Source organism: Camelus bactrianus, chromosome 4 (assembly GCF_048773025.1).
Source record: "Camelus bactrianus isolate YW-2024 breed Bactrian camel chromosome 4, ASM4877302v1, whole genome shotgun sequence".
NCBI classification, from domain to species: domain Eukaryota; kingdom Metazoa; phylum Chordata; class Mammalia; order Artiodactyla; family Camelidae; genus Camelus; species Camelus bactrianus.
Genome location: NC_133542.1, coordinates 59,176,628 through 59,202,910, shown reverse-complemented (window position 1 = coordinate 59,202,910; position 26,283 = coordinate 59,176,628). Strand labels below are relative to the sequence as shown.

Below are 26,283 nucleotides of genomic sequence, written 5' to 3'. Positions count from 1 at the left end.
ACAGGTTTGCCATATTTTAGCTAGGGGACATTAAGCAAATCACCTAAACTCAACAGGTACCAGTTCCTTAATTGCAACATGGATATAAAAATACCTATGCTGCCAATCTCAGGATGATGAGGATCAAATAAAATATATCAAAATACTCTCTAATTAGAAGGTATAGTAAATACATTACTATTAATAGCTTTCTTTCTCATGAGAGGACAAAATCTCTGAAAGGGGATGTCCAAGTCACACAGAGGGCTCACTTTCATGTCACTTAAAATATAAAGACTCTCAACAGATTTAAAGAACACTAGCTAGTCAGATACATATATATCTGCAAAGCATTGCTTTAAATGCCTTCTTGTTATAACCAAAGGCAGACAAAGGTCCCCCTTGCTAAACTTTCCATTTGGTTACATTATATAGGATTTCAATCATCTTGATCACAATGGTGTTGTGAAGAATACTGGGAATTAGGTTGGTGTGAGGCAGAAACTAGAAAACATTTTAACTGTTCATTTCTTACTCCTCCCTCCTTTTAATAAAGGATGACTTAAAGAAAATGCATTGAGAGAATGTAAATGAAAATGAGGAAAGTTGTTCAAAACCTCAGATACAGGCTGCATGGCATGGTGGAAAAGTACTGGGCTAGGAACCAGAGACCTGGGTTCTATACCTGGCTCTTGGGGCTTATTATCTATGACCCAAGGAACTTGGTCTCCTCATTCATTCATTCCTTCATTCTTTCCTTCCAATTTATTGTGTACCTATTGAGTGAAGAAACTAGGATGAAACTTTATCTATTCTCAAGAAGCCCAGTCTAGTGGAGGAGGGACACATACAAATAATTAAAATATAGTATGAGATGTACTAAGATATAGATTATGCACAGGGTTGTGTGGGAACTGACAAAAAAAAAAAGCTATCAGAAAAGGTAGGAGAGAGGAACTGACATCTGCAGGTACATAGCAGCATTCCTCTTTTTTCATTTCATAAACTGAACTACTACATTCTAGATGCTCTAAACTGCTTCAAAATTATATTAACAGTATAGTTCTCTAACACTCTACTACCTATTTGGGGTAAGACTCAAACTGGCTAAAAAAGGTCTGCTAACATTTCACTAGTTGCTAGTGTTTTGCTCTCTTTATGTGTCCCATCCCCCAAATCATTTCTCCTATTTACATTTGTAATGCAGGTTTCCATCTCATTATGCTGTATTGCACAATGTCCTCAGCCTACAAAAGTAGGTTGTATACAAAAACCTAGGGCCTTTGTGTAAAGGAAAAGAGGTAGGGTGGACCCTTCTCAACCCTTTCCTTCTCTGCAGGGTTTTGTATTCCTAAGGATGGGCCCCTCCTCTGTTTGGGGATGTTACCTAAATCATGAAATGATATTACACAAAGCAATGGAACTTCAAAAGCATTTCCTTCCCTGTGCCTACTCTAAGATTCCTTTTGGCATAAACTGCTAATTTTAATGGATTAAGAATCAGACTCTTGCTGACTTCTTATACTTAGTCACAAACTACAGAAAACTCTTGATTTTTTTTGATGGTTTTATTATGCTAAAAGCTGCACATGGGAGTATAAGCAGCAGCAGCCTGCCCTCTCTCCTCCCTTGCTTTTCCCCAATCGCTCCTGGCTTGTCAACTTTAAATGGCAGTTATCTGGGTACTGCCTGGCCACTGACTTATCAGACATCTTCCACTAGTTGAAGTCATCTAGTTGTTGTAAACACTTGCTTTTTCAGTGATAAGTATGTCATCTTTTTGTCTTTTGCAGCATGTCTGGTGAGGAAGGTGAAAAGAAGAATCAAGAGCTGAGAAAACTAGAACAAGCAAAGGAACATACTTAAGGATCAGACACTCTTAAGAGTATGGTATAAATTGTTACCCTTAAAGAAAAGAAGTCATTTAATTTTACTCACATTCAGTCTAAAACATTAATTTTTCTCAATTCAAAATTGAGATCATAATCCAAAGAAAAACTGGACTGAGGTTTCTAGCAGATGAATATCAGTGCCCTAAGTGGTGTTCATCATGCCTTACCTCACTCAATTCTCACATCAACTCCACATTCTAAGAATGATTAGAAAAAAAATGCAGTGGCTACTCCCATGGAGTAGGGCTGAGAAACTTATTTACTTTACCTTGAACACTCCTAAACCATTTGCATTTACAATTAAAAAAATTATTTATTATTTAATTATTTTTATTTTGGCAGTACAGGGGGGAGGTTATTAGGTTTATTTATTTTTAGAGGAGGTACTGGGGATTGAACCAGGACCTTGTGGATGCTAAGCATGCTTTCTACCACTTGAGCTATACCTTCCCCACCATTTGTATTTTCTTTACATCTTTTATTTTTTCATGTCATTTAGAATAAAAGATTCCATTTCCTACTGGGCTAATTACTAACTTGACAGGTTGGCCTTCAAGGTATTTGACAAATATGGCCCTGGTCTCCTTTACAATTTTAATCAACTATTTCCCTATGTGTACTGTTGTCTTAAACTCTTAGCAAACTATTGCACACGACTCTCTTAACCAATTTAACTGATAACACATTAGCTAGGCTATTCTCCAACGTCATGGGAGCAACAATTCTGCTCTCCCTCTCAGTGAAATTGTGTGCTTGTCCAGGGTATCAGTTGTATTTGTTCACAAACCAACTTATGCCAATTATGTTTATTACTGTAAATACATAATTTAATGCAGTATTATGTAAAGCAATGAAGTACAAATGAGAAGAGAAAAACAGCAGCATAGCTACTATTAACTGAGCACTTACTACTTGTCAGGCATTGTTCTAAGTGATGAATTAACTCATATAACCTTCACAAGAACCCTAGGAACGAGACACTATTATTGTGCCTATTTCACAAAGAAGGAGACTGAACAAAGTGCCCAAGGCCAATACAACTGATAAATGGCAAAATCATTTGGCTCCAGAGCTTAAGAATTTAACTGCTATGCTACATAGATTCTCTGTAAGATGTTTCTATGAAAACCAAGTTGAAAGGTTAGGAAAGCTTAGATAAATATGAGTCACACAGATACATATACCTATACTCAACCCTACCTTGCATACAAAAGTAGCCATAGATAAGATACGAGTGTGGCTGTGTTTCAACAAAACTTTATTTACAGAAACAGGCAGCAGGCTTGGACAAGATTTGGCCCTCACACTATAGTTTACAGATCCCTGAGACCCATACTCCAAGAAAAGGCTTATGTTAAAAGAGTGGCAAAAAGATGTTTATGTTTTAAGTTAAAATAAAATGTTTAAGGTCTATGGGCAACTCATATCTGTATGATTCCCTGCTTTAACTAACTTTTTACAGTTAACTTTTTTTTTTTTCAGTTCACCAATTACTGGCCCTAATTGCATCAGATAAAGGGCAACTCCTGTCTTACAAGAAATTTGTGCTTTCCTGCCTTTGTGATTTTGCCAGAGCCACCCCCTCAACTTGAAAAGTCTTACTTCCTCACTTTCACTTGGAATCTCACTCATCTTCAAAGCCCATTATCCAACCTACACCTTTCTCCAAACTATGTAGACCTGATCTCTTCTTCCTTCAAAATTGTACAATCATTAATTTCTACTTATGGGCCTTACTTTGCTGTCTTCCATTATGGCTATTTGTATACTTCAGTTATCCTCACAATTCAACTATAAGCACTTTGAGGACAGAAACAATTACTTACTTATTTCCCTACTCCAGGCAACACCCAGCACAGTGCATTATACATAGCAGATTTTTAGGTGATATTTCTTGAATTGCGTTCTGACATTCTTCTGTTTTCAGTGACTGAACAGAAAGAACACTATACTGACCCCCTAAATCTATATTCAATTCATATCCCTATCACCACACCTAAGATCTAACTTGGTAATAATTTTAAACTATTAATTTTAAAAAGCATTCACCAGAACAGATTCGTACAGGTGTATGTGTATATAAAAATTATCACCCCTGTAGCAATACTGCTGACAATTCTGAAGCAATTATTAAAATTGCTGCTTTCTGGTTAATCTTCAGGGGGGTCAGTACATTATATAAATATACCCAAAAGCTGTATATGTATGCAAAACAAACAAATAAAAATGCTTTATTCAAACCCGAGATCAGGGTTGTGACCATTTATCTCTGTATCCCCAGCAGTACTACTTAATAGAGGTCTGGGAGAGTTTAGGGAGTCTGGACTAAGTGCAGAGTGAGTTAGAAGGGCTGCGATGGGAATTCAGGTTTCCTGATTCTTAGTCCAATATTCTAATTTAGGAAGACAGTGGCTTTTTAGGTGCAGTTCAAAGCCTGAAAGGCTGAGGGAGCCTCCCCACTGTCTTCCCCTTCCTCATACTGCCAGTCAGAACCAGCAGCTGTGTTCCCACAATGGTAATCTGGGCCTACATATCTGTGGTGTCTCCATCACCAAAAAGGCTGATCCAGATTTTAGCATTTCTGCCTATCTAGAAAGATAACTTAAACACCCTGGATAAAAACACTCCCAAATCAGGAACGTAAGATAAGTGCTCAATGTTCCCCTCTAGAAATTTTGAAAAGCACTGCTCAGATGTTTCAATGCTAGAATGGCAACCACCAGTACTGGGGAAAGGAGGAAGAAAGAGCTATGTTACTTGTGCAGCTCTTTTTTTTTTTTTTTTCCCTGAGAGGTAGCCAAACTCTAAAGAGAGCTACTACAAAGGGTTCCCAGTTCCAGTGCTTAGATTCCAGTTGCATCATTGCTTTAACACTGTCAGCCTTCACTGCTTTAACCATCTTAATCTGTAAAATAAACACAGGAAGCAGACAACAGGCCTATCCTTCAGTTCAACAGAGGAATACTTTACTCACAAAAATTAGACCTACATATAGACCTAGCTATCCCATTCCTCTCTTTCCCCTCCCTTAGAGCTTTAAACAACAGTAAAATCATTTTCAATTAACCAAAGAGACTAAGCAACTCAGACAGTTCACATCCAGTACAGTATTTTTATCTTTCTGGAAGCTACATATAAAAGGCAAGAACCATTGCTGGGCTCTCTGGGTTACACAGGAATAAATATTCTAAGAGAGTAAATTAAGGAATAAGGGGACAAGGATGAATTGCATTACTCAGTCTAACAAAGAATTAATGAGAACTCATTATGGGCAAGAAGGCACAGTGCTCTGTGACACAGGAGACACCAAGAAGAATAAAACTGTCACCGTCCTTGAGGAGCTTGCAATTTAGTAGACACACACAGACTATATTTATTATTTATTACAGCAGAACAAGGTAAGTGCCAAGAGGTATGAAGTCTCTGGGAGGGAGCTACCAATCACTTCACTTTGATTTCATGCTAACAGATCAAAACATCCAGGTAAGGGACACCTGTTGTACTAATCTGATTGAGAGGAGAGGCCCTGAGTGAAAGAACTCGTGAGATCTATGGAAACGGATGCTACAATGGGATATTATCTGCTTTTGCATACCTCCACCAGGCCAGGCCTACCTGGAGATTGTCCCAGGAATTACACCAGGTTAACCAAGGAAGTACTTATATACGACGTAGAGAGGGTGGAAACTAGAGGCAGAGAAGTCGAAAACAATTAATGTTGACTTAAGTCTGTGGCAGGAAGACTAAGCAAAACCCAGGCCAAGTTTGGAGCTGGGGATTTTCAGCTTTTACAGTCTCCTCCTTTCTGTCACCCACCTCCAGAATATCCCAGCCCTCCTGCACGTCACCTGGATAGGTGGACTCTAGGGAGGGGACTTTTCTCAAGATGTATGCCACAGTAGCAATAACCACTCTGTAAAGGCACACAGTGCTTAAGAGGCTCATAAGGTTATTGTTGACCCGGCAGCTTGCTAAGTCCCAAATCAAGAGACCAGGACTCCAGCCCCAGTCTGCCCTTTACTCTGTGTGACCTCGGGCTAGTCATCCAAGTGCTGAGTTCTTCTCTCTCCCTATCTGTAAATTCTGGGATTAGGGGGAGACTGGGATTGAATTCAATGACCTCTGAGGTCGAAAAGCTTCTTGACCAGCGGGAACATGGAAACACTGGACAAATAGCCCGTTGAATAAATAGAGTTCGGCCACAGGGTAGAAGTGGTAGGGGGATCAGGCCCGTTTTACAGACGGGGAAACTGAGACACGGAACACCTTGCCCCAAGGTCACTCCAGCTTTGTCACTGTAGGGGCCAGGCCGAAAGCTCAGGTCTCCAGACCTCCACTCCCGGGCCGTTTCTCCTCTCGCCGAGCTGAGAAGAGTGGCGTGGCAGGTCCTCGTCCCGGAGGGGAAAGGACTCTGCTCTCGCCAGGGTTGCGAGAGGGGAGAGAGAGAGATCTTACCTTACCAGATCGAGTCCCGCCACCGGAGCTTCCCTCTCAGACCCTTAACCCGTCACTCCCCCACGACTCCTGCGAAGCCCCCTCGACTTCTGCCCGCAGAAGACCGCCACCGAAGCCGCCGATTCCCGCCCCTACTCCGCCCTCGGCCTAGCTGCCAATCGCCGCGCAGAATTTCGGGCTGGCTAAGCCTTTCGCCACGCGGCGTGCCTCCCACGCCAGGTCCTCTCATTTGCCTTTGCTCCGCCTCCAGAACCTAGTCTCCTCCTGGCCCGCTAACCGTGCGAGAGTTCGTCCTGCCGGAAAGCAGCACGCCGCCGCGGCATTTCACGACGTCGGCGGTGAGAGGCCCTGGAAACCTCCGACCTCCTCCCGAAGCAGGGCGAGGGCTAGCCAGCGCGATGTTCGGTGCGGGCGACGAAGACGACACCGACTTCCTCTCGCCTAGCGGCGGGTGAGTGACGGAAGCGTGGGGCAGAGGGCGTGGCTGAGAGAGCCTGGCATACGGTCGGAGGGGTCGCTCTCTCATCAGATCTCTTCCCAACTTCCGGGTCCGGACCCTTATCACATTCGCGTGCTCTGCAGGTCTCAGAATCCTGGCAGAGCTCGAAACTGCGGAGTCTTTCCACCTGAATTCTGCACCTGACATCTCCCCCGGCATCTCTTCACCTTTTTCTTTCTGGGTCACAGTTTCTTCTTCTGAGAAATGGGGGTGATTGTTGATGAAAATACCTTTCTCAGACTTTTTATGAGTCAGCTGGGGCTGATAATGAGACTTTCTCCTCCGAGGACAAGGCAGTCAAACTTCAGAATTGACCCTTGTGTGTCAGCTTCAGCATCCTGCAAGGCCTAGCTCGGATGTCACGTATTTGGTGCTCTCCCTTCTCCCACGACTTCAGGCAGAATAAATTGCTTTCTCTTCATTATTCCCACAGTTAGGGGTGTCTATCTTTGCACACCAAATCTACTAGATTATAAGCCTTAGCAGGACAGGGAGTGCTTATGTTGTTAATCTCTGGTCTAGCACTCAGTACAGTACCTGGGACATAGCGAGTGCTCAGAAGGTGCCTGTTGAGTGAATAATAGCTGTGAAATTGCACTCCAAAGCTTAAAACCAATGTAAGAAACTTAAGTTGCTATCCCCTGTCCCCAGTAATTGTATATTCCAGCCTGCAGTCCAGGTCTTCAAGAGGCAGGGCTTTGTCTCTTCCAGTAATCCAGTAAAATTTGCCTGAAAAGGCAGAACACAAGCCTTTTCCCTTGTGTGGTGTCAGCAGACACCTTGACTCCCTTCCGACTTGAAAGCTGCCAAGTTCTGATCCTTGCAGGGCCTCTCTTCGAACATTTATTTAACCAATTTCAGAATGTACTGAAGAATGATGAATACACTAACATGCACTCGTTCTACTAAATGCTTAGAGGTTATAAAGATGATTAAGCTACTCTGTCTGCTCTCAAGTTGTTTCTAGTCCTGGTGGAGAGTTCAGTGCATGGGTGACATAAAATGACACTGGCTCTCTTTTGGTCTTAAATAGGATCTTTGACTTACACTGTGACTAGCTTAATATTAGCCACCCTCAGTTCTCTCTTCACTCTCACCACCCTGTTCCACCCCTACCCCAACTTTGGATGGCCTATATCCACATAGTTCCTCCTTGGGTTCTTTCAATTGCTCAGTTTCAGGGTTAAGCAGTGCTTTGATTCCTTTTTTCCCTGTTCCACCCAGAACAGTTACTGAAATTTCCACACAGTCCAGCTTGTTGCTGTTGACTGTGTAGTCAGTCATTTGAATTAATGTTTTTTCATACAAACCTGTTTTGTATATGGCTGTGCCTTTTGAAAATCTACAAGATATACTTTAAATTCAAGTTCTAGAGGGAAGTCTAAATGAATGTCCCAGTTTTCATGCAACAAGAAGTACATTGCTGACTAGAAATTCCTGACCGGGTAATGACAGTCATGTGCTCTTCTCCAGGTTCCTGGCCTAAGATAAGTTTTTGGTGGCTCAGCTATTCTAATTTCCTGTGCAGGATTCTCAAGGAGCTGCGACACTAGTTCTCAGCATGAGACTGTGCTCACAAACATGAACAGCTAATAGAATGATAAGAGGCTTAGTAAACAAAGTTACACAGATAATTTATTTCTGTTCCCAGTAATAACCAGAAAAACCAAATCAAGTTTAAGACTGAGAATATAGACATTTTTTACCACCATTTCCTGATTCAACTATTCCTCCTTTGTCTTTCTCTAAGGAAGTAGAACATATGACAGTGAGCTCTGCAGCTACTCTTCAGTTCCTCTTTTACTGCTGTAATTTACTGTAAATATACTTGATTGATAATTTTCAAGTATTTTGACTTCAATATGTGACTCTCTTGATTCCATATAAGATAGTCAATCCTAATAGAAGTGGGAGTATCAGTGGCTGTGTAGACAATTGGTAATCTGTGTTAGAAGTTTTCAGGCCTCTTAAAGTCCATGGTTAACCTAGAAGTAGTAACCAGGAGAATCAGGAGACTTGCTTTGTTCTTATTGTTGTTACTATAGCAACCCTTTCCCAACATGGACACTCGGGGAAAGAAAAGTCAAGGTTGATACCCAGTTTTCAGTTTTGGTTGTGGATGTTTGCAGAAAAGGATTAACATAGTAGACCTGAGACCGTTATTCTCAGAAAACCCCTCTCACAAGGTTGGCACTTGGCTAGCAGCTAGAAACTCAATTGGTAAATAGTTCCCCACACTGATATAAAGCTTTCCACAAATGATAAGAATGGCTCACTGTGCCTAAACTATTTGTACAAATGATATGGTTTATACTGAACCTTCTGGGAGTCTAGAATTTTGGTACATGCTGGAAGGTTTCTGTGTGACTAGCCCACAATGAAAAACCTTGGGCATTGAGTGTCTAATGAGCTTTCCTTTCAGACCACACTGACATGTTGTTAAAACTCACTGCTGGAGGAATGTAACATGTCCTGGATCGCTCTACTGGGAGAAGACTCTTGGAAGTTTGCTCCTGGTTTCTTCTGGACTTTGCCCCAGTGTGCCTTTTCCCTTTGCTGATTTTGCTGTGTATCTTTTCCTTATAATAGATCTTAGTCCTGAGTGCAACTATATGCTGAGTCCAGTGGGTCCTTCTAGCAAATCACTGAGCCTGGGGTGGTCGTGAGGACTCTGACACAAAATATCGTTCATCAGGAAAGCGAGCACAAGAGCAAGAACAGGTTTTGCCGGGACAGTGGGCATTGGAAGATAGGAGTTCTGGTTTGGACATACTGCATTTGTGTTACCTATGAATGTCTGTGTTGTCTGGCACTCAGGAGCAAATTGTGGGTTAGGCACACACATTTGAGCATCATCAGCGCTTGGACAGTACTGATATCAAGGTAAAGAAATTGGAATGCCAAGGGAGAGAGAGTAGGAAATCCTGGGGGCATGGATATTTAAAGATTGGGCAAAGGAAGAAGAGTCCAAGGAGTTAAATGAGGAGCCAGAGAGATGGAAAGACAATAGGAGAGGGATCCTACTAACATTTATTGATGTCTTATCTGGGCCAGTCCCTCCTCCCACCCCTGCAGGTATCCCCACAGAAGTCAAAAGAAGAGTTTGTTTAAAGAAGAACAAATTAGTTGACAGTGTAAAAGGGCAGCACAAAGACTAAATAAGACAAGGACCGATAAACTGTGTTTGTCAATAAAGAGGTTCTCTGACTTGAGCAAGAGCAGTTTCAGTGGAATGGTTGAGGCATAAGATTCATCACAAGGGATGATAAAAGAATGGTTCTGCTTGTTAGATGATATCATAAATGGGATATGTTTCATGGAGTAAGTTTGTATTACAATTTTACTTCAATGTAATAAACTATAAAAAAAAAAAAAGGAAACTGTGACTTGCTAAAGGCAAGAATTTGTGGCTTGAAGAGACCATAGAAAGCCTCTAGACTAATCATCTGAGGTCCAGAAAGAAGAGATGCCTTGACCAAAGTCCTGTGGATGGACAAGGCCAGCTGATGCTGCTCAGATCAGAAATACAGTCTTTATTTCCAAGACACTTAGGTGCCATTTCCAGTATTGAATGGTGGGATTTATAGTCAAGAAGGTATTTGTTCAAAGTTAGAGGGTGAGCAGTTTTTATAAAACTGGTTCCAGGTTTGAGATATGTCAAATTAAATGTCATTTTAATTTTCTACTAACAGTGCCAGATTGGCTTCTCTTTTTGTACTGGATCAAGCAGCTGCTGGCCATGGAAATGAATTCTTCCAGTACACAGCCCCAAAGCAGCCTAAGAAAGGCCAAGGAACAGCACCAACAGGTAAGTTAAGAGATTAAGGTTGTCCCCTAACAGGTTAGTTGGAATAGTAAACAAAAGTGACATGCCAGGTCTTCCATCCTAACCAGTCTGACCAAGCTCACCACCAGTGGTGAATGCTATTCTGAGATCCTGAATTCTGACAGCTAGCAAGTACGCTCTTTTTGGGAAACTGATAGAGGAAGATGACAGGCAAGCTCTTTTGCCCCGTGTGGACACCACTCTCCAAAACTCTGTCCAGGGCCCTCTAAGTAGGCACTGCCCAATGTTTTGGCAAGAAGGAAGAGCTACTTTTCATGGCTTTCACCTGAATGGGTTAGATATATGCTGACAGTGAATTTTTCCCCACTAGACAGTGATGGCCAGTGCTGTATTCCTTGTACCTTTCATCATGATGGACACAAGAAATATTAATGAACGTTTTTTAATGAAAGGAGAGAAAGGGGATCTAATATTTCTAAAATGCCTGGTATGGGTCTGGTCTAAGGTGCTTTAGCTAGATTGTCTTATGTAATTCTTACAATTCTATGAAACACGTTAGACTACTACCACTTTAGAGGCTCAGAGAGGTGTAGGGACTTGGTTAAGGTCGTACAGCAGTAAGTGAGAGAGTTGAAATTTGAGCCCTGATCTGACTCGCTTGAAAGTTTTTCTGTCCTCCTCTACATTTTGCTGTCTTTGTGTAAGAATCCGAAAAGGAGTTGAGCGACTGATAGAAACAGCCCAGAGCAGAACAGCTGGTAAGGTCCATCAAATTAAATATTTTTGAATGAAGATGAAAGTATTGAGTGTCTTTTACATGCTAGGCACAGTGCTGGCACTGAGGATGTTGTTAGGATATTTAGTGTTGAATAGTTGCAGTAGATACCATATGGCCCATAAAGTCTAAAATATTTGGCCCTTTACAGGCAATGTTTGCTAACCTGCGCTCTAAATCTTACCTGTCATTTTTTGGCAGCTTTGCTGTGGATTGCTGGTTCTGTTCCCCAAGCCATAATTTAATGAGATTTCTAGTAGGCTATGCCTTTGCATTTCCTCTGGCACACCTCTTCATCAGCAGTGTGCTTCTGACTCAGTTTAAAGTGGTTGAGTTAACAAATGTGGATAAAAACAAACAACCTCAGTTCCCACCCAGTGAAGTAATTTGATTTTTTAAAAGCAGGAAACAGCAACAAATATGAGTTAATTATACTTTTAGAGGGAAATTATAGAGGTATTCCAACTTAAAAATTGCCTGTACGATCTTATTAGGCATTTACAAATAAAATATAAACCAACAATGCAGGGGACCCTTTCTGTTTAAGGGATATTTATACAAGAAGTCTTTACAGGACAGGACATGGCTGCAGCATAGTTCTGGAAAAGCTGCAGATCTTTATAAAAACAGAGCAGCTAGATAAAAAAAGGTAAACCTATGGATAATATTTAAAACAAAACCAATTGAAGAGGTATTCTCTTGGAGATCATCTTTGTAAGTGAAGTAAGCCAGAAAGAAAAAGAAAAATAACATATGCTATCACTTATATGTGGAATCTGGAAAAAAAAAAGATGCAAATGAACTGATTTACAAAACGGAAACAGACTCAGACGTAGAAAACATATGGTTGCTAGAGGGGAAGAGGGTGGGAAAGGATAAATTAAGAGTTTGAGATTTGCAGATACTAGCTACTATATATAAAATAGATAAACAACAAGTTTATACTGTATAGTACAGGGAACTATATTCAATATCTTGTAGTAACCTATAATGGAAAAGAATATGAAAACAAATATATGTATGTATATGTATGACTGAAACAAATTATTGCTGTACACCAGAAATTGACACAACATTGTAAACTGACTATACTTAAATTTAAAAAAAATTTTAAAAAAATGAAAATACAAGCAGGCATGGACAAGCCACTAATGGCCTGAAGGCTTGCATGATATCAACATTTGCGTAGGAGAGAACAAGGAAGCAATGGGAGAATATCTGAATCTGAGAATGGGAGAACCCCAAAATAGCCAAGAGACGCTCATGGGAAGTATGGCAGGCCAGGCTGAAACTGCAAAGCATCTTGCCTGTTTTGGTTGTGGGTAAGTATAAGGGGTTGGTGATGGGGAATAGAAGAACTGGAGCAGTGTTGCTCTTATGGGCTTGTGAAGGTCACCGTGGTGATCTTACAGGAGAGGTCCCCACCCTGGGGAGGACCTGCAGGGAGTAGAATTAAAATTCGAGGATAGGAATATTAGAAGTGAAGGAGAGAAGATCCAGATAAAAATAGAGCTAGAAATAGAATCAGGAAGTCTCAGGAGGAAGCCACCCGTTTTAGAACTCTATATGACAACAAAAGTGAGTTCTATGAAGTTAGGAAAGATACCCTGAACCATGCCTGTGTCTAAAAGTTCAGAAAAGCAAATTTCACATTAAGAAAGTTGAGTAGAAGGCTATGAGAGTCAAACTCCATGAAAAGTTATTTTAAGAACAAGGAACAGAATAATATCCCTACAGTGAGAGCTCTATTCTCTGAGAATGTTTCTTACTGAATAGATCAAAACTGCCACCACCTGTTATCATTAGGAAACTGATGTAAGACATGAAATGAGAATTACAAAAATCTCAGTAGTAAGTGATAGCACTCAGGCAAGAATTAGAGATGTCAGAAAAATTATTTCAGAAGTGAAGACTAAACTAGAAGGAACACAAGAATAAACACAATAGATTATGCCTTAAGAGAAATAGAAAGTTAACAGGAGGAAATTTTTAAAATAAGAAATAAAAAATTTAAGAGATTAAAAGTTTACAAAAGAAAGTGACAAATACTGGAGATAGCAAAGGAGATCCAACATATGGATCCACTTCCAGGGCGTTAAGTAGAGAGGTAAGCGTGTACAGGGAGAAGCTGAACTAACCTGAGGGAGGCTGCTAGGCTGACCTTGGGGAGACAGTAATTTTTCTTAGTGTTTCACATTTGGCCTGATAACCTAACTCTGGCCTTAGTTTCTTTATTTTCGGTCACACAATGCGTATCAGGAGAAAAGATTTATTGTAGCTTTACATACAACGGGAAAGTACTGATTGAATTAAAAACTGTGTTGTAGGTTTTTGCAAAATAGTAAGGAAAATATGAAAATAAGCAACAACATAAAATGGGCAATTCATCAAAACAAAACAAAATTAATGGCCAGTACAAATCTATAGAAAATGTTAAATTTCTGCTTCCCTGTAAATCAATAAATGCAAATAAAAGGAACAGTAAGATGGCATCCCCCTTTCCCTAATGCTCCCCACCCAGTGATAAAGATTTAGAAAGATAACCTCCTCCTGTTGGCAGGCATGCAAAACCGGCATACCACAGCGCTGGTGGGAGTGTAAACCGGTAATGGCATTTCTCAAGGGCCTTTGGGCAGGTTGTAACAGAACCTTGAAATTTCTTACATTCCTTCACCCCATAATTCCACCTTTAGGAATTTATTCTGAGAAGGTAATCAGAGATACATATAAAAATGTGCATTTTAAGGATGTTCATCATAGTATTATTTATCATAGAGAAAAACAGGAAGCAGCCCAAAGAAATGTCAAACAATAGGAAATTGGGTGAATTCTAGTAGGGTCAATATAGTGTTTTATATAACCATCAAAAAGCATTTGTATGACTATTTTGTCTTTGTTTGAGAGACTGTTTTGAAGAGTATAAGGAGATGCTTATAATAACTGAGAACAGGAGATTGTCAAATCATATTAGTTTTGTTTTTAAAAAGATAAAAAAACTGCAAAGTTTATGTGTCTAGAAAAGGACTAGGAATAAATGCATCAATTATTAATGTTGATTTTTGGATGGTGAGATTACAGGGCATTTTTATTTTCTTTATGTGTTTCTGTATTTGCTAAGTTTTCTACAATGTACATGTACTCTATAATCAGGGGAAAATATGTCAATGTTTAAAAAAAATTCAACCAAGTAAGTTTTAAAGATCTTACTGGCTGTGTTCAGTGACTCCTGAATTGAGTGGCATCCACTTTAGCAGATAGAAGCTCTGCAGAGCTATACAAAATGAAGGTCTTTTGCAGGCATAATAGAGTCTAGTGTAACACTAGCAGCAGTGAGTTGGTTATTACAAGGTTACTTTCCTTTAGGGGATGACAGAGGTCTATCAGGAAGATTACCTAACTAGTGCTGATCAGATCATTCATGATTGTCTGGTTTAAGGTTCCATTTCTGGGAGGGCCCAAACTGTAATTATGTTAAGTCTCATTTTGATGTGGTAGGGCTTATGCTAAGTGACTCCATTTTGGGCCTGTTGTCTTGTTTTTAACAACAACAAAAAGAATCAAACAAGGATACTTTTGGAAATAAGTTATTAGTTGCTGTATCCATGCCCATGCCCGTGTTCTCACTATTCCATCAACAGATTCATGTGGTGAGTATAAATATGTGATTTACTCGAAGCATGCTATTTTAAAATGTTAGTGTTACTTGATGCCACTGGGAAAGTAAAGTAATGGCTATAATCTGAATATCATAAATTTTCTCCCCCAGAAGTAAGGGAAGGGAGAACTACTTTATTTTTGTTTATTATAGCTGTCAGAAATATTGGAAGGAGAAAAGAAAGTGTATGGAATGTGGCCTTGCTTCTTGTCTGGCCCGAAAGCTTGTTTGGCGTGGAGTCCTGGCTTCCAGTCCTGGGCTTGCTACTGTCATCGTGTAAGACACTTGGGTGCTTAGGGCTTCAGTTTCCTCATCCCCAGGCAAGGACATAGGGCTGTTTTATGGATTAAATGAGGACCGTGGTCATGAAAGTGCTGTACCACTAACTACAAAGTTAGAAGAAGATTTTGAAGCTACTTTAATGGTTAAAAATCAGTTTCAAGCAAGAAATGAATGACAACTTTGTTTTCTCCTTTATCTTCAGGAAATCAGGTGACACCAAAAACAGCACCCACCACAACAGGCACTTCCACAGTATTGGTTGCAACAGCAGTCTATGCATATCGTTAGTAAGTAGTTGAGAAGGAGAGCTTTCTGAAGGATGGGGCGGGGTGGGGTAACCTCCCGTCTTTTCACAATAAGCCTCTCTATTGGTTGCCAAATAGCTGCTCAGCTGCTCCCTAGACAAAGTATCAGTAATGCTCCTTGATATTTCAGTTGGAGAATTTGGCACGGAAAACACTGAATACTGGTATTACTCTTGTATACTCTCTCTGGGAAGTGCTTATACCCTCAGCAGCAGCCTTTTTAAGCACTCAAAGCCACTCCCCTGAGATACCATGAATAGTAGATAGTTAAAGAGTAAAGAAGTTGGGTAAGAGCTTTAAATTATAAGCTGCTCACCTCTGTCCCTTCTAGAGGCTGAATGATTAGAGTCCCTACTTCTGTGTGGCAGACAAGCTGATTCTACTTAGTTGAAGGAAGTATTAACACTTAGTTTTCTTGTTTCTCTAGCACAAATGGTCAATATGTAAAGCAGGGCAAATTTGGTGCCGCAGTCCTAGGAAATCACACATCCAGAGAGGTGAGAATGCTTCCCCTTGTCTCATGTATATTCAGGTGTTCTAGATCATACCAATGAGCTGATTTTTATTCGAGCTTGCCTGATGTCTTGTATATTGGAGGATTAGAATGATTGCACTGAATGTGAATTTCTAATATTAGATATATAATAACATTTGTAGTCACATTTTGCTTACTATTATGCACTAAAATCTAAGCAGCCACTCAACATCTTTAAGTTTGACCTTTGTGATGTGGATCTAGTTTAAGAATCTGGAGCGTTTTAGAGTAAACCATTTACCAAGGACATCCTTTTGTTAGGTAATAACAACACTTAGTGTACTACTGACAGCATGACCAGTGTTTAACCTTTGAAAGTTTGGAAAATTGGGCGGTTGATCACACAGCAGAATACTGGTTTGAGTCAATAAGATGTGGTTAGAAGCCCAGAGGTGAATTTCCTTGTGTGGCTTGCATCTAGCTTCAAATTCTGCTCCAGAAAGTTTTGAAGTATGCGTAAGAAATAATAGAATTTCAGAGGTCCAGAAAACATAGAGTCCATGCACCTTAGAGACTCTGACATACTGAGAGATAAGATGACCTGCTCAGGATAACTAATATAATAGACAACACTAATTTGTATTAAAAGCAAACAAACAAATTTGGAAATACATATGAAAATAATGGGTCCAGGATAATGAATACCCAGATACCCATTACTAGACTCTTAACAGTTATTAATCTTGTTTCATCTTAATTCCAGCCTGTTTTCCTTCTTCCCTATCTCAGATTATTTTGAATAAATCTCCAACATAAAATTTTAGCTGTAAATATTTTAGTATGCATCTGAAAGATAAAGATTTTTAAAAACATAGCCACTATACCATTATCACACCTGAACAAAACCCATAGTAAATCTTTGATCTCATTCACTACCAGTTAGTAGTCAGATTTCCCCAATTCATTGTTTTTTCCTCTCTCTCTCTCTCTGTTTTAATGTAATAAGGTCTGTGTATCATAGTTGGTTACTATGTTCCTTAAATCTCTTTCATTCTCCCATCAGGAGGCAAATAATGTCTGATTATTTCTCATTTTTTTATATTAGCAGCTACTGATGATTATTATCTAGATCTATTAATTCATTAGGAGTTGTCATTTGGATTTTAAAAATCACCACACTTCACCTCCAGATAAGATACAATATGTTGTGGCAGACAACATTCCCACTGTAACAATTATTAAAATTTAAAAAAAAGATAAATTGCAAAAATTGTATTTTAAAAATCATTGGAGAACCATGGAAATGATGAGGACTAGATGGACTAAAATTTTGAGAGGAAAGAGCCAGTGAACTGAGTGTTTTCCTTCCCTTGAGACCTTGGCTGATCTTAGGAGTAAACTGAACATCAGGTATGTCCCAAACAGAGAGGCTTCTGGGGAAGGAGACATTGGCCAAAGCTAGAAGAGCTCCAAACACAAGATCAGTTTTTCCCCATGGGATTTCCGGAGTTCTGGAATGGTGTGGAAGTCCAGGGGCTGTGCCAGAAAGGCAGAGGGAAACTTCTGCCCTCTTACGGTGCATAGGAGATAAAATCCTCCTGTAGGGTGGGAAGGCAACGACCAACAACCTTCTCAATACATTTGCTAGATTTCGAGCTTCTTGAGGAGGAGGCCAAAGAATCTCTGCTCAGAATCTCTGATGCGCAGAAATTTCAGGACTGATGAAGTCAGAGACCTTCCAGGCTCTCAGTCAAAACCTTGGAACATAATGCTTGAGAATAGGGATAACCCAGAAGTGGGCTGATTCTTAATAAATCTGTCATCCTATCGTGACCAGCTAAGTCTGTAATTGGATTGGACTGAGGTGATCACCTCTCACTTAACTGCCTAACAGAGGATAAAGAAAGACCTTTCTGGTGCAAGATTGTATGAGAACCCTATAGTCCCTCCCTCCTCTCTAGAGTTGAATTTTAATAATTTGTTTACCTGTGATTTTTGTGTACGTGTGTGCACATGTGTGTGTGTAGTAAATATATATGAGACATAAAATTTGCCATTTTAACCATTTTTAAGTATACAATTCAGTTGCATTAATTAAATTCACAATACTGCGCAACCATCACCACTGTCTATTTCCACTTTTTCATCACCCCAAACAGAATTTCTGTAACCATTCAACAGTAACTTCCCATGCCCCTTTCCTTGCTCCCTGGTAACCTTTACAATCTACTTTCTATCTCTGTAAATTTGTATATTCTAGATACTTTGTATAAGTGGAATCATAACTATTTGTCCTTTTGTGTCTGGCTTATTTCACTTAGCAAAATGTTTTCAGGATTCATGCATGTTGTAGCATGTATCAGAACTTCATTTTTTTTTATGGCTGAACAATATTATGTTATATGTATATCTATTTATCATTTGATGGACACTTGGTTGTTTCCACCTTTTGGCTATTGTGAATAACAGTGCAGTGAACATTGATGTATAAGTATATGTTTGAGTCGCTGTTTTCAGTTCTTTGGGGTATACACTAGGAGGGGAATTGCTATGTCATATGATAATTCTGTTTAGCTTTTTTTGGAACTTCCAAAGTGTTTCCACAGTGTCTATACCATTTTACATTCCCACAAACAATATATGAGGATTCTAATTTCTCCACTACCTGGCCAATACTTCATTATTTTTCCTTTTTAAAAAAAAATAGCCATTCTAATAAGCATGACGTGGTGCCTTATTGTGATTTTAATTTGCATTTCCATAGTGATCAGTGATGTTGAACATCTTTTCATGTACCTGTTTGCCATTTGTATTTCTCTTAATCATCCCTCATGTAAATAAAAACACGAACAAAATAAAGACATTGCTGATTACAGTTAAAGAGAAAGGTCAAAATGAGAATAGATTAAAATGGATAGTAAGAAGATGTAATTTAAACTCTAAACTTTAAGAGATGAACTGAGTTTTAAGTTTTATGCCTGTATGAAGCACAACCCCTGACATCTTACTGCTGATTTTGTACTGCCTTTTAACTTCTGTTCTCTCTTTTTTTTCCTGCCCTTTTTTGCTTGAGTACAGTATAGGATTCTTCTTTATATCAGTCAACAACAGCCAGTCACTGTTGCCAGGATTCATCTGAACTTTGAGTTAATGGTAAGACTTCCCATATTGGAATCATTAGCTACTCTGGGTTTGCTATACAGGAGAGACTGGCCTTCACATACCTGGTGGGAATTAGATCCACTACTTCCTCTCTGGACATCAGAGTGGATATCCAGAGCCTCTTGAAAAGGTCTCTTGGCTGCCTTCTGGGAATATGGACTAAGGGGTGATTGGTGGAGGGTAGGAGGGAAGAAGAAAGTTCCCTGATAACTCTCTTTGGGTCTACTGGGTCAAGGCCCTTCTACGTGAGTTTGGGCAGTCAGCTTCGTCTGCTGTGCTGCCTGTGGTTGAATTACCCCAACATTTCTCCTTTCCCCAGGTTCGGCCCAATAACTATAGTACCTTTTATGATGACCAGAAACAAAACTGGTCCATCATGTTTGAGTCGGAAAAGGCTGCCGTGGAGTTCAATAAACAGGTAATACCATCTGATTCTTCCTGTGAAAAGCCAAACATTAGTCTGGATTTCCCTTGATTTTAAGAAAGTATGTGGAAAACCCATAACTTGCTACATTTTGTTAGGGACAAGCATAAAAAACCCACTAAATTCATCCCTTGAGCTTATTGTATTTTAGGGAAACAGTAGGGGTACTTATTGAAATTGGTTAAAAATGCAATTTCTTTTTAAAAAAGAAAAAAAGGTCAATGTAAACTTATGTCTGTAAAACATTTTCTACTTAAATTATCTTAAGGCATAAACTATCTTTTAAAAATAGTGTTTTAAAATAGTTTTTTAAAAGTTATTACATAGTCATTATAGAAAATGTAGAAAAGCATTTTTAAAAAAATCATGTATAATCTTAATGACTCAATTACCATTATTAACATGTTATGTTTCTTTTTTTTATATGCATGATATACAAAAGTAGTCATAATCCTTTAAGAGTTCTTGGTTATTTAATGATGTAAAATACATCTTTCCCTGCTTTATGAAAAATCATTTATAAACATTTTTGAAAGCTTCATAACGTGAATGTTCCTTTTCTTTTTTTGATTGATCTATAGTCAGTTACAATGTCAATTTCTGGTGTACTGCATAATGTCCCAGTCATACATATGTATGTGTGTGTAGTGTACACATACACACATATATTTGTTTTCGTATTCTTTGAATGTTCCTCAATTTATTTAATCATTCCCTTACTTTTAGGCAGTTAGATTATTTTCAGGCTCTGGAATAAATGATACTGTAGTAAGCATTTTTGTACACAAGTCTGTGTTTTTTTTTCCTTCTGATTATTTCCTTAGGCTGGATTTCTAGAAGCAAAAGATTGAGTCAAAGGGGTCCTAAATTTTTAGGTTCTGTATACACTTTAGCATACTGCTTTTCAGAGACTGCTTTTGCATCCATATCAGTTCTCACTATACCTTTGCCAACAATTAGAATTATTATCTTTTTTTTCTTTTTAATCTTACTTGCTTGGTAAAAAAATGACTTCTCATTATTTTAGTTAGCATTTATTTGATTACAGTAATGAAACTTTTTTTTTAAGAAAATGAGTAGCAGGTTTCTAATGTATACTATGTTTAAACATTGACTGTAGAATAATTATTCATAAAGCTGTATCTGACTTCTTTGCCTAGGATCAGTGCTAGGATAATTTAGATAATACAGGTAAATCTGTAGGTGGTAGAGATACGAATTCTGGGAATGCAACATGATTTTGTAAAGGACCTTTATTTTATTATCCTTAGAAATGCTCTTTAAAATTTTTTTAACCCCCTGCATCTTTCATAGGTTCCCAAACACTGAAGCAGTAAATCAGTATAGTAATGGTAGCTAAGGTTTATTGTGTAGTTAACTGTTATTTGCCAGGCACTGTGCCAAGTTCTCTATTTGTGTTAGCTCAATCTCCATAACTACTAGGAAATGTGCAAAGCTTTCATCTTCATTTTACAAAAAACCACTGTGAAATAAGGTTCACAGAAGTTAAGTTAGTTGGCTGAGGTCACAAGTTAATAAGTGGCAGTGCTGAGATCTATATCCAGACAGTCTGACTCCAAAGCTATACTCTTAGGCACTTGGATTCCTGGCAAGATTACTGACTTTGGAATGTAAACATGTAACCTGTTTTGCTAGTAGACACCACTGTTTGGAAAAGAGCATTAGCAATAACGGAGTGAGTACTTAGCTGAGCTTAAACTAAGTTTTATGCTGCTTTGATTTCGTCTCACAGGTATGCATTGCCAAGTGCAACAGCACCTCTTCCCTGGATTCAGTGCTGTCACAGGACCTCATTGTAGCAGAGGGCCCTGCTGTAGAAATTGGAGATTCTTTGGAAGTGGCTTATACTAGCTGGCTCTTTCAAAACCATGTGCTAGGCCAGGTAAGAAAATGTACCCTGCAGGTTCTTTTGTAATTGAAATAGCATGAGAGCTATTCAAATGTAAGGTATAATTACTATAAATTGCTGCTCTTGGCAAATAGAAAGCTTTTAGGAGCCCTGCTTTAGTCTCTACGGCTGCTTTTGGGGCATAGCCATGAAATGCTAATATATAAAATCTGCTTAGTACCACTGTGTCTGTTCTTAGAGAAATGGAAACCAGTTCCCAAGTATCATTTTTAGTAATTGTTCACATGTATGTCTTGTCCTCCTACTTGAATATATTCTTATGGGATTAGGTCTTAAAAAACTTCTTTTTAGACTTTCCTCACAGTTATTTCTCTGTTTTTCTTATACTAGATTCTGTGAATAAATTTGCTTTGTTGTGTTTTTATTTTATTAAGCCCTCAAAAGTAGTATGTATGATAGAAAGAGCTTTAGACTGCGAGTCAAAAAAACACATGGATTCAAGTCCCAGTTGCATCCTAACTTGACCTTGTCGAGTCGTTTAAGCGGTTAAGTTTTTTTCCCCATCTGTGAATGGAGCTTAGTGGTGCTTACCCTGCTTTCTTGGCAGGATTGCTGTCAGCATAAAATGAGATAATTTATGAAAGTTACTTACAGATGAAAATTTTTTTTAAATACTTGGTGATAGAAGCTTATTTTCCCCCAAACCTGGAATATCCTTGCCTCCAAGATACTCAGTGTGATTAACACTAAAGGGTGTTAACCCTTTAGCCATGATGTGGTTCCTTCTTTTCAGGTTTTTTAAGAAGTATTTTCCCAGTGTATTTGACATTACCTATTTCAGAAGTACTGTACTGGTATATGTGAAGTTCAGTATCATAATGATTATTATTATTTTTGAAATTGGCTGACCTTGTTTGTTTTGATCAACTTGCAGGTTTTTGACTCCACTGCTAACAAAGATAAGCTGCTTCGTCTGAAATTAGGATCAGGAAAAGTCATCAAGGTAAAGGCTTAACTGTGTTCTTATATGGGTTTATCAGTTGCAGTGGGTTTGATTTAGACTGGCTTTTGTGAAATTTCTAACCTGGATAGTATTTTCTGAGACTTTGGAAAGGCTTGGTTAAAAAATAGGAAGAGACAAATGTGTTACGTTATCTGCATTTGGGAGATTTTTACCTATGGGACAATATATTGAGGAAGGGTATATTTCTTTTCTTTAGTCCCTACCTTTTCTTTTTCATCCTGTGACTCTGAGGAAACTATTATATCCTTCATATCACCTAATAGGAAAAGAGGTGAAACTGTTTCTTCTAAAAGTGTGTCATAATGGGTGATTCTAATCTGTGTGGAATGCTTTGAATCATTGTGGGAAGCAACTACGACATAGCAGGAGGAACACCGGGATTGGAGTCCAAGGACCTGGGGTTTTTACCAACTGTGCAAGTGTTTTATAAAATAAAGAGTATTTTACACATGTAGGTATCATGGTGTCAGGACATACGATGTATTGTGAAGTCCTCATGTCATCCATGTGGCAGAACGGTTTTCTCCATAGCTTGTTTATGACTCCTTTTCCCAGAATCCTTTGGAGGCTTTTTCCTGTAGAGCATAGCAGTTAGGATGTGACCCTTAAAGCCAGACAGATCTAGTGTAATCTTGGCTTACCAATTCACTTACTTTCTGATCTTGGACTAGTTACTTAACTTCCCTAAGCTTCCGTTTTCTCATCTGTAAAAGTGAGGATATTGCTACTAACCTGATGAAATTATTTAGGGGATTAAACAACATAATGCAAATAAAGCACTTACCATGGTATTTGGAAAACATGTTTAATAAAGGAAAGCTTTTATTTCTCTTTCAACGCCATTCTTCTGTTTCTCCCAATTTCTCTCATCGTATTTCATATAGCCCTGGGTAGGCTAGCTTTTACAAGTGAATTGAAAAGCAGTGATTTGGATGTTCTTATAACCAGTTAAGGGAGAGGGAGAGATATAAACCTGATGATCCTGTCCTTTATTTTGTCTTATGAGGAGGTTTGTATCTGATGAGCTTTTCCTCTTCTCTGATTCCTAAAGGGCTGGGAGGATGGAATGGTAGGCATGAAGAAAGGAGGTAAGCGATTGCTTATCATCCCTCCAGCCTGTGCTGTTGGCTCTGAAGGAGTAATAGGATGGACTCAATCAACGGACTCAATCCTGGTATTTGAGGTGGAGATTAGGCGGGTGAGTGAAATCATGTTGTGTTGTGCTTGATGAGTCCTCTTTGCTAGTTAAGTAAAATGAATAAATAAGTATGTTTGAAAAATGCCTTCTGAAGATACCTCTTTTTTTTTTTTAAGTAGAAATGGTACATTTGGAAAGAACAACATTTTTGGAATCTAAAGGCCAAGGTTTATGTCCTTCTCGGCTCTGTATTCATAGTAACTTCTCTACACTAACCTTTGTATTTTATCTTTAAAATAATGATTCCTACCCAATAGTACATACCTTTTGATTTAGTAATTCCATGGCTATAAATTTATCTTATCAATATGTTTACATAAGAATGCAAAGATACCTGTGTATAGATAAATAAAGATAGGTATATAGTTTCCTCCCTGTGACATGTGGTTTATAATAGTAAAAACTGGAAACAGTTAAGTGTCCATTATTATGAGACTGGTTAAATTATGGTTTTCATAGAGTGGACGTCTGTGTAATTCTTTTTTCTTATTTTATTTATTTATTTATTTTTGGTTAATGAAGTTCAACAGCAAATTGAACCCAGGACCTCATGCATGCTAAACATGTGCTCTATACTGAGCTATGCCCTCCCCAACTTTTTTATTTTTATTTTTAAGTTAAAAAAATTTTTTAAATGTAGTTCTTAAAGAGTACCCCAAATCTATTCTTAAGCGAAAGAAACAAGTTGCAAAACAGTGTAGATAGTATGATATTATATGTATGTGTATATACAAATAAATACATATATGTGCCCAAAGATTCGTATTAAATTTCCGGAGGCATTAAAAGAAGTGATTAGAAGTGATTTTCTCTGGAGAATGGAAACGAAGTTCAGAAACTTTTTCTTTTTACATTCTACCCTCCTGTACCATTTTAAACTTTTATCGTGAATAATTTCTATAATAAAATTTGCAACAAATCGTGGTTAATTAATGCTCTCCCTCCAAGCTCCACTTCCCCCACCTCCAAAAAAAGACTGTTTGCTTTACATTGTGATTGTTAGGCCCAAATATGATAGTTTTGCCACTATAAACTATAGAATACAATACAAATAAATATTACGGTCATCTTCATTGTGGTTATTATTCCTGCTTGCAACAAAGGATATGCATTTTTTCTCAAGGACTCTTTCCTAGTAGGAGACCCTTATCTCTGCTGGGCATTCCAACCTTCTTTGACCGACATGCTTCCAGCTTCCTTTTTCACAGCTTTTATATTATTTCTCAGTTTTCCTTTGAGTTTGAGGAAATCATGGCTGGTGATAGATAACAAACCAACTTGAATCCATCAAGACTGGCACTTTGTAAACATAAGGGAAAAAATACTCTCTTTTACCAATAGTCAAAGAATTATGAATTGATTTGCTTATTAAATTGACAAGGCTGATACAGAATGGTAATACCCAGGATGACAAGAGTGTTAAGAAAGATTTATATACTGCTTGTGGAGTATAAAGTAGTTCACCCTTTCTGGTGTGAAATTTAATGGTATGCAGCAAAAGTTTAAAAAATAAGTATACCTTTTATCCAACAATTTAACTTCTGGGAATTTATATTTTGGAAATTATTATGTGCAAAGATACAGAGATAAAGCTACTCATCGAAGTATTGTTTGTAATAGGAAAAATTAGAAACAAACTGAATCTCCAACAACTAGGGGTTGGTGAAATATATTTTGTAATAGCCTAGATTTTTGTGACTTCTGTTCCCAAAATCCTTTGGAGACTTCTTGTAGATGATAGCAGTTAAGGCATGACCCTTGAGATTAGACAGTCTTCAGTAGTTAAAAATGATTTTTGTTGATTAGTAATTTAGTAACATGGAACTATGTTAATGTGTCAGTGAGTGAGCAAAGCAGGATACAAAACAATATGTCCCCATTTTTGTAAGACACACACACACACACACACACACACACACACACACACACACTCAGATAATATAACTATGAAATACTAATCCAAAATTCTAACAATTTTATTGCTTAGTAGTTGCATTGCCGATGATTGTTACCTTTTTTTTTTGCTTAGCTACATTTTCTGATTTGGCTACAGTGAACAGGTAAGGGTGCCTTTTTTATGGTCTGTTAGCCTGTTCCACCTGTGGTTGATCTGTTCTGTTCCTAGGTCAAATTTGCTAGAGATTCTGGCTCTGATGCACACAGTGTTAGTTCCCGGGATTCTGCAGCCCCTTCTCCCATACCTGGTGCTGACAGCCTGTCTGCTGATCCTGTTATGTCACCGTCCACATCGGTGCCTTTCAAACCAGGGTAAGATACCGGAGTGTATCAAGCTCTTTTATTGTCCATAAAAATAATTCTTAGAGGGGTTCAGAAATATAGATACAGTTAAAAACTGAAATAATTTTAAATAATTGGGAAAAATAGGATGAAGGAAAATAATTGCACCAGATTTTTCTGAGAAAGGATTAATAGTCAAAGTCTATAAAAAGCAAACTCAGATATAAAAGAATCCCTGTCGAACTTTGGAAGAAAATCACGCA

The 26,283-nt window shown here is 38.5% G+C and overlaps 2 protein-coding genes across 4 annotated transcripts in view; one reads left to right on the top strand and one right to left on the bottom strand.

Moving 5' to 3' along the window:
* The window catches only part of SLC31A1 (solute carrier family 31 member 1), a 39,438-nt gene extending 32,814 nt beyond the window's left edge, over positions 1 to 6,624 (bottom strand). Inside the window, exon 1 of one of the 2 annotated variants that reach the window (XM_074362023.1) lies at positions 6,604 to 6,624. The gene's annotated coding sequence lies outside the window, so the exon portion shown is untranslated. Of the gene's footprint in view, positions 1 to 6,326; positions 6,540 to 6,603 lie in introns of those variants that run through there. The other variant, XM_010957235.3, reaches the window with a different exon arrangement.
* The window catches only part of FKBP15 (FKBP prolyl isomerase family member 15), a 45,939-nt gene continuing 26,271 nt past the window's right edge, over positions 6,616 to 26,283 (top strand). For both annotated transcript variants that reach the window (XM_010957236.3, XM_010957237.3), the window contains exons 1-10: positions 6,616 to 6,777; positions 10,518 to 10,633; positions 15,527 to 15,611; positions 16,057 to 16,126; positions 19,183 to 19,257; positions 19,586 to 19,684; positions 21,444 to 21,593; positions 22,495 to 22,563; positions 23,636 to 23,782; positions 25,908 to 26,050. In XM_010957236.3, coding sequence (XP_010955538.2) covers positions 6,725 to 6,777; positions 10,518 to 10,633; positions 15,527 to 15,611; positions 16,057 to 16,126; positions 19,183 to 19,257; positions 19,586 to 19,684; positions 21,444 to 21,593; positions 22,495 to 22,563; positions 23,636 to 23,782; positions 25,908 to 26,050 — 1,007 coding nt within the window. In that variant the 5' untranslated portion in view covers positions 6,616 to 6,724. The remainder of the gene's footprint in view (positions 6,778 to 10,517; positions 10,634 to 15,526; positions 15,612 to 16,056; positions 16,127 to 19,182; positions 19,258 to 19,585; positions 19,685 to 21,443; positions 21,594 to 22,494; positions 22,564 to 23,635; positions 23,783 to 25,907; positions 26,051 to 26,283) is intronic.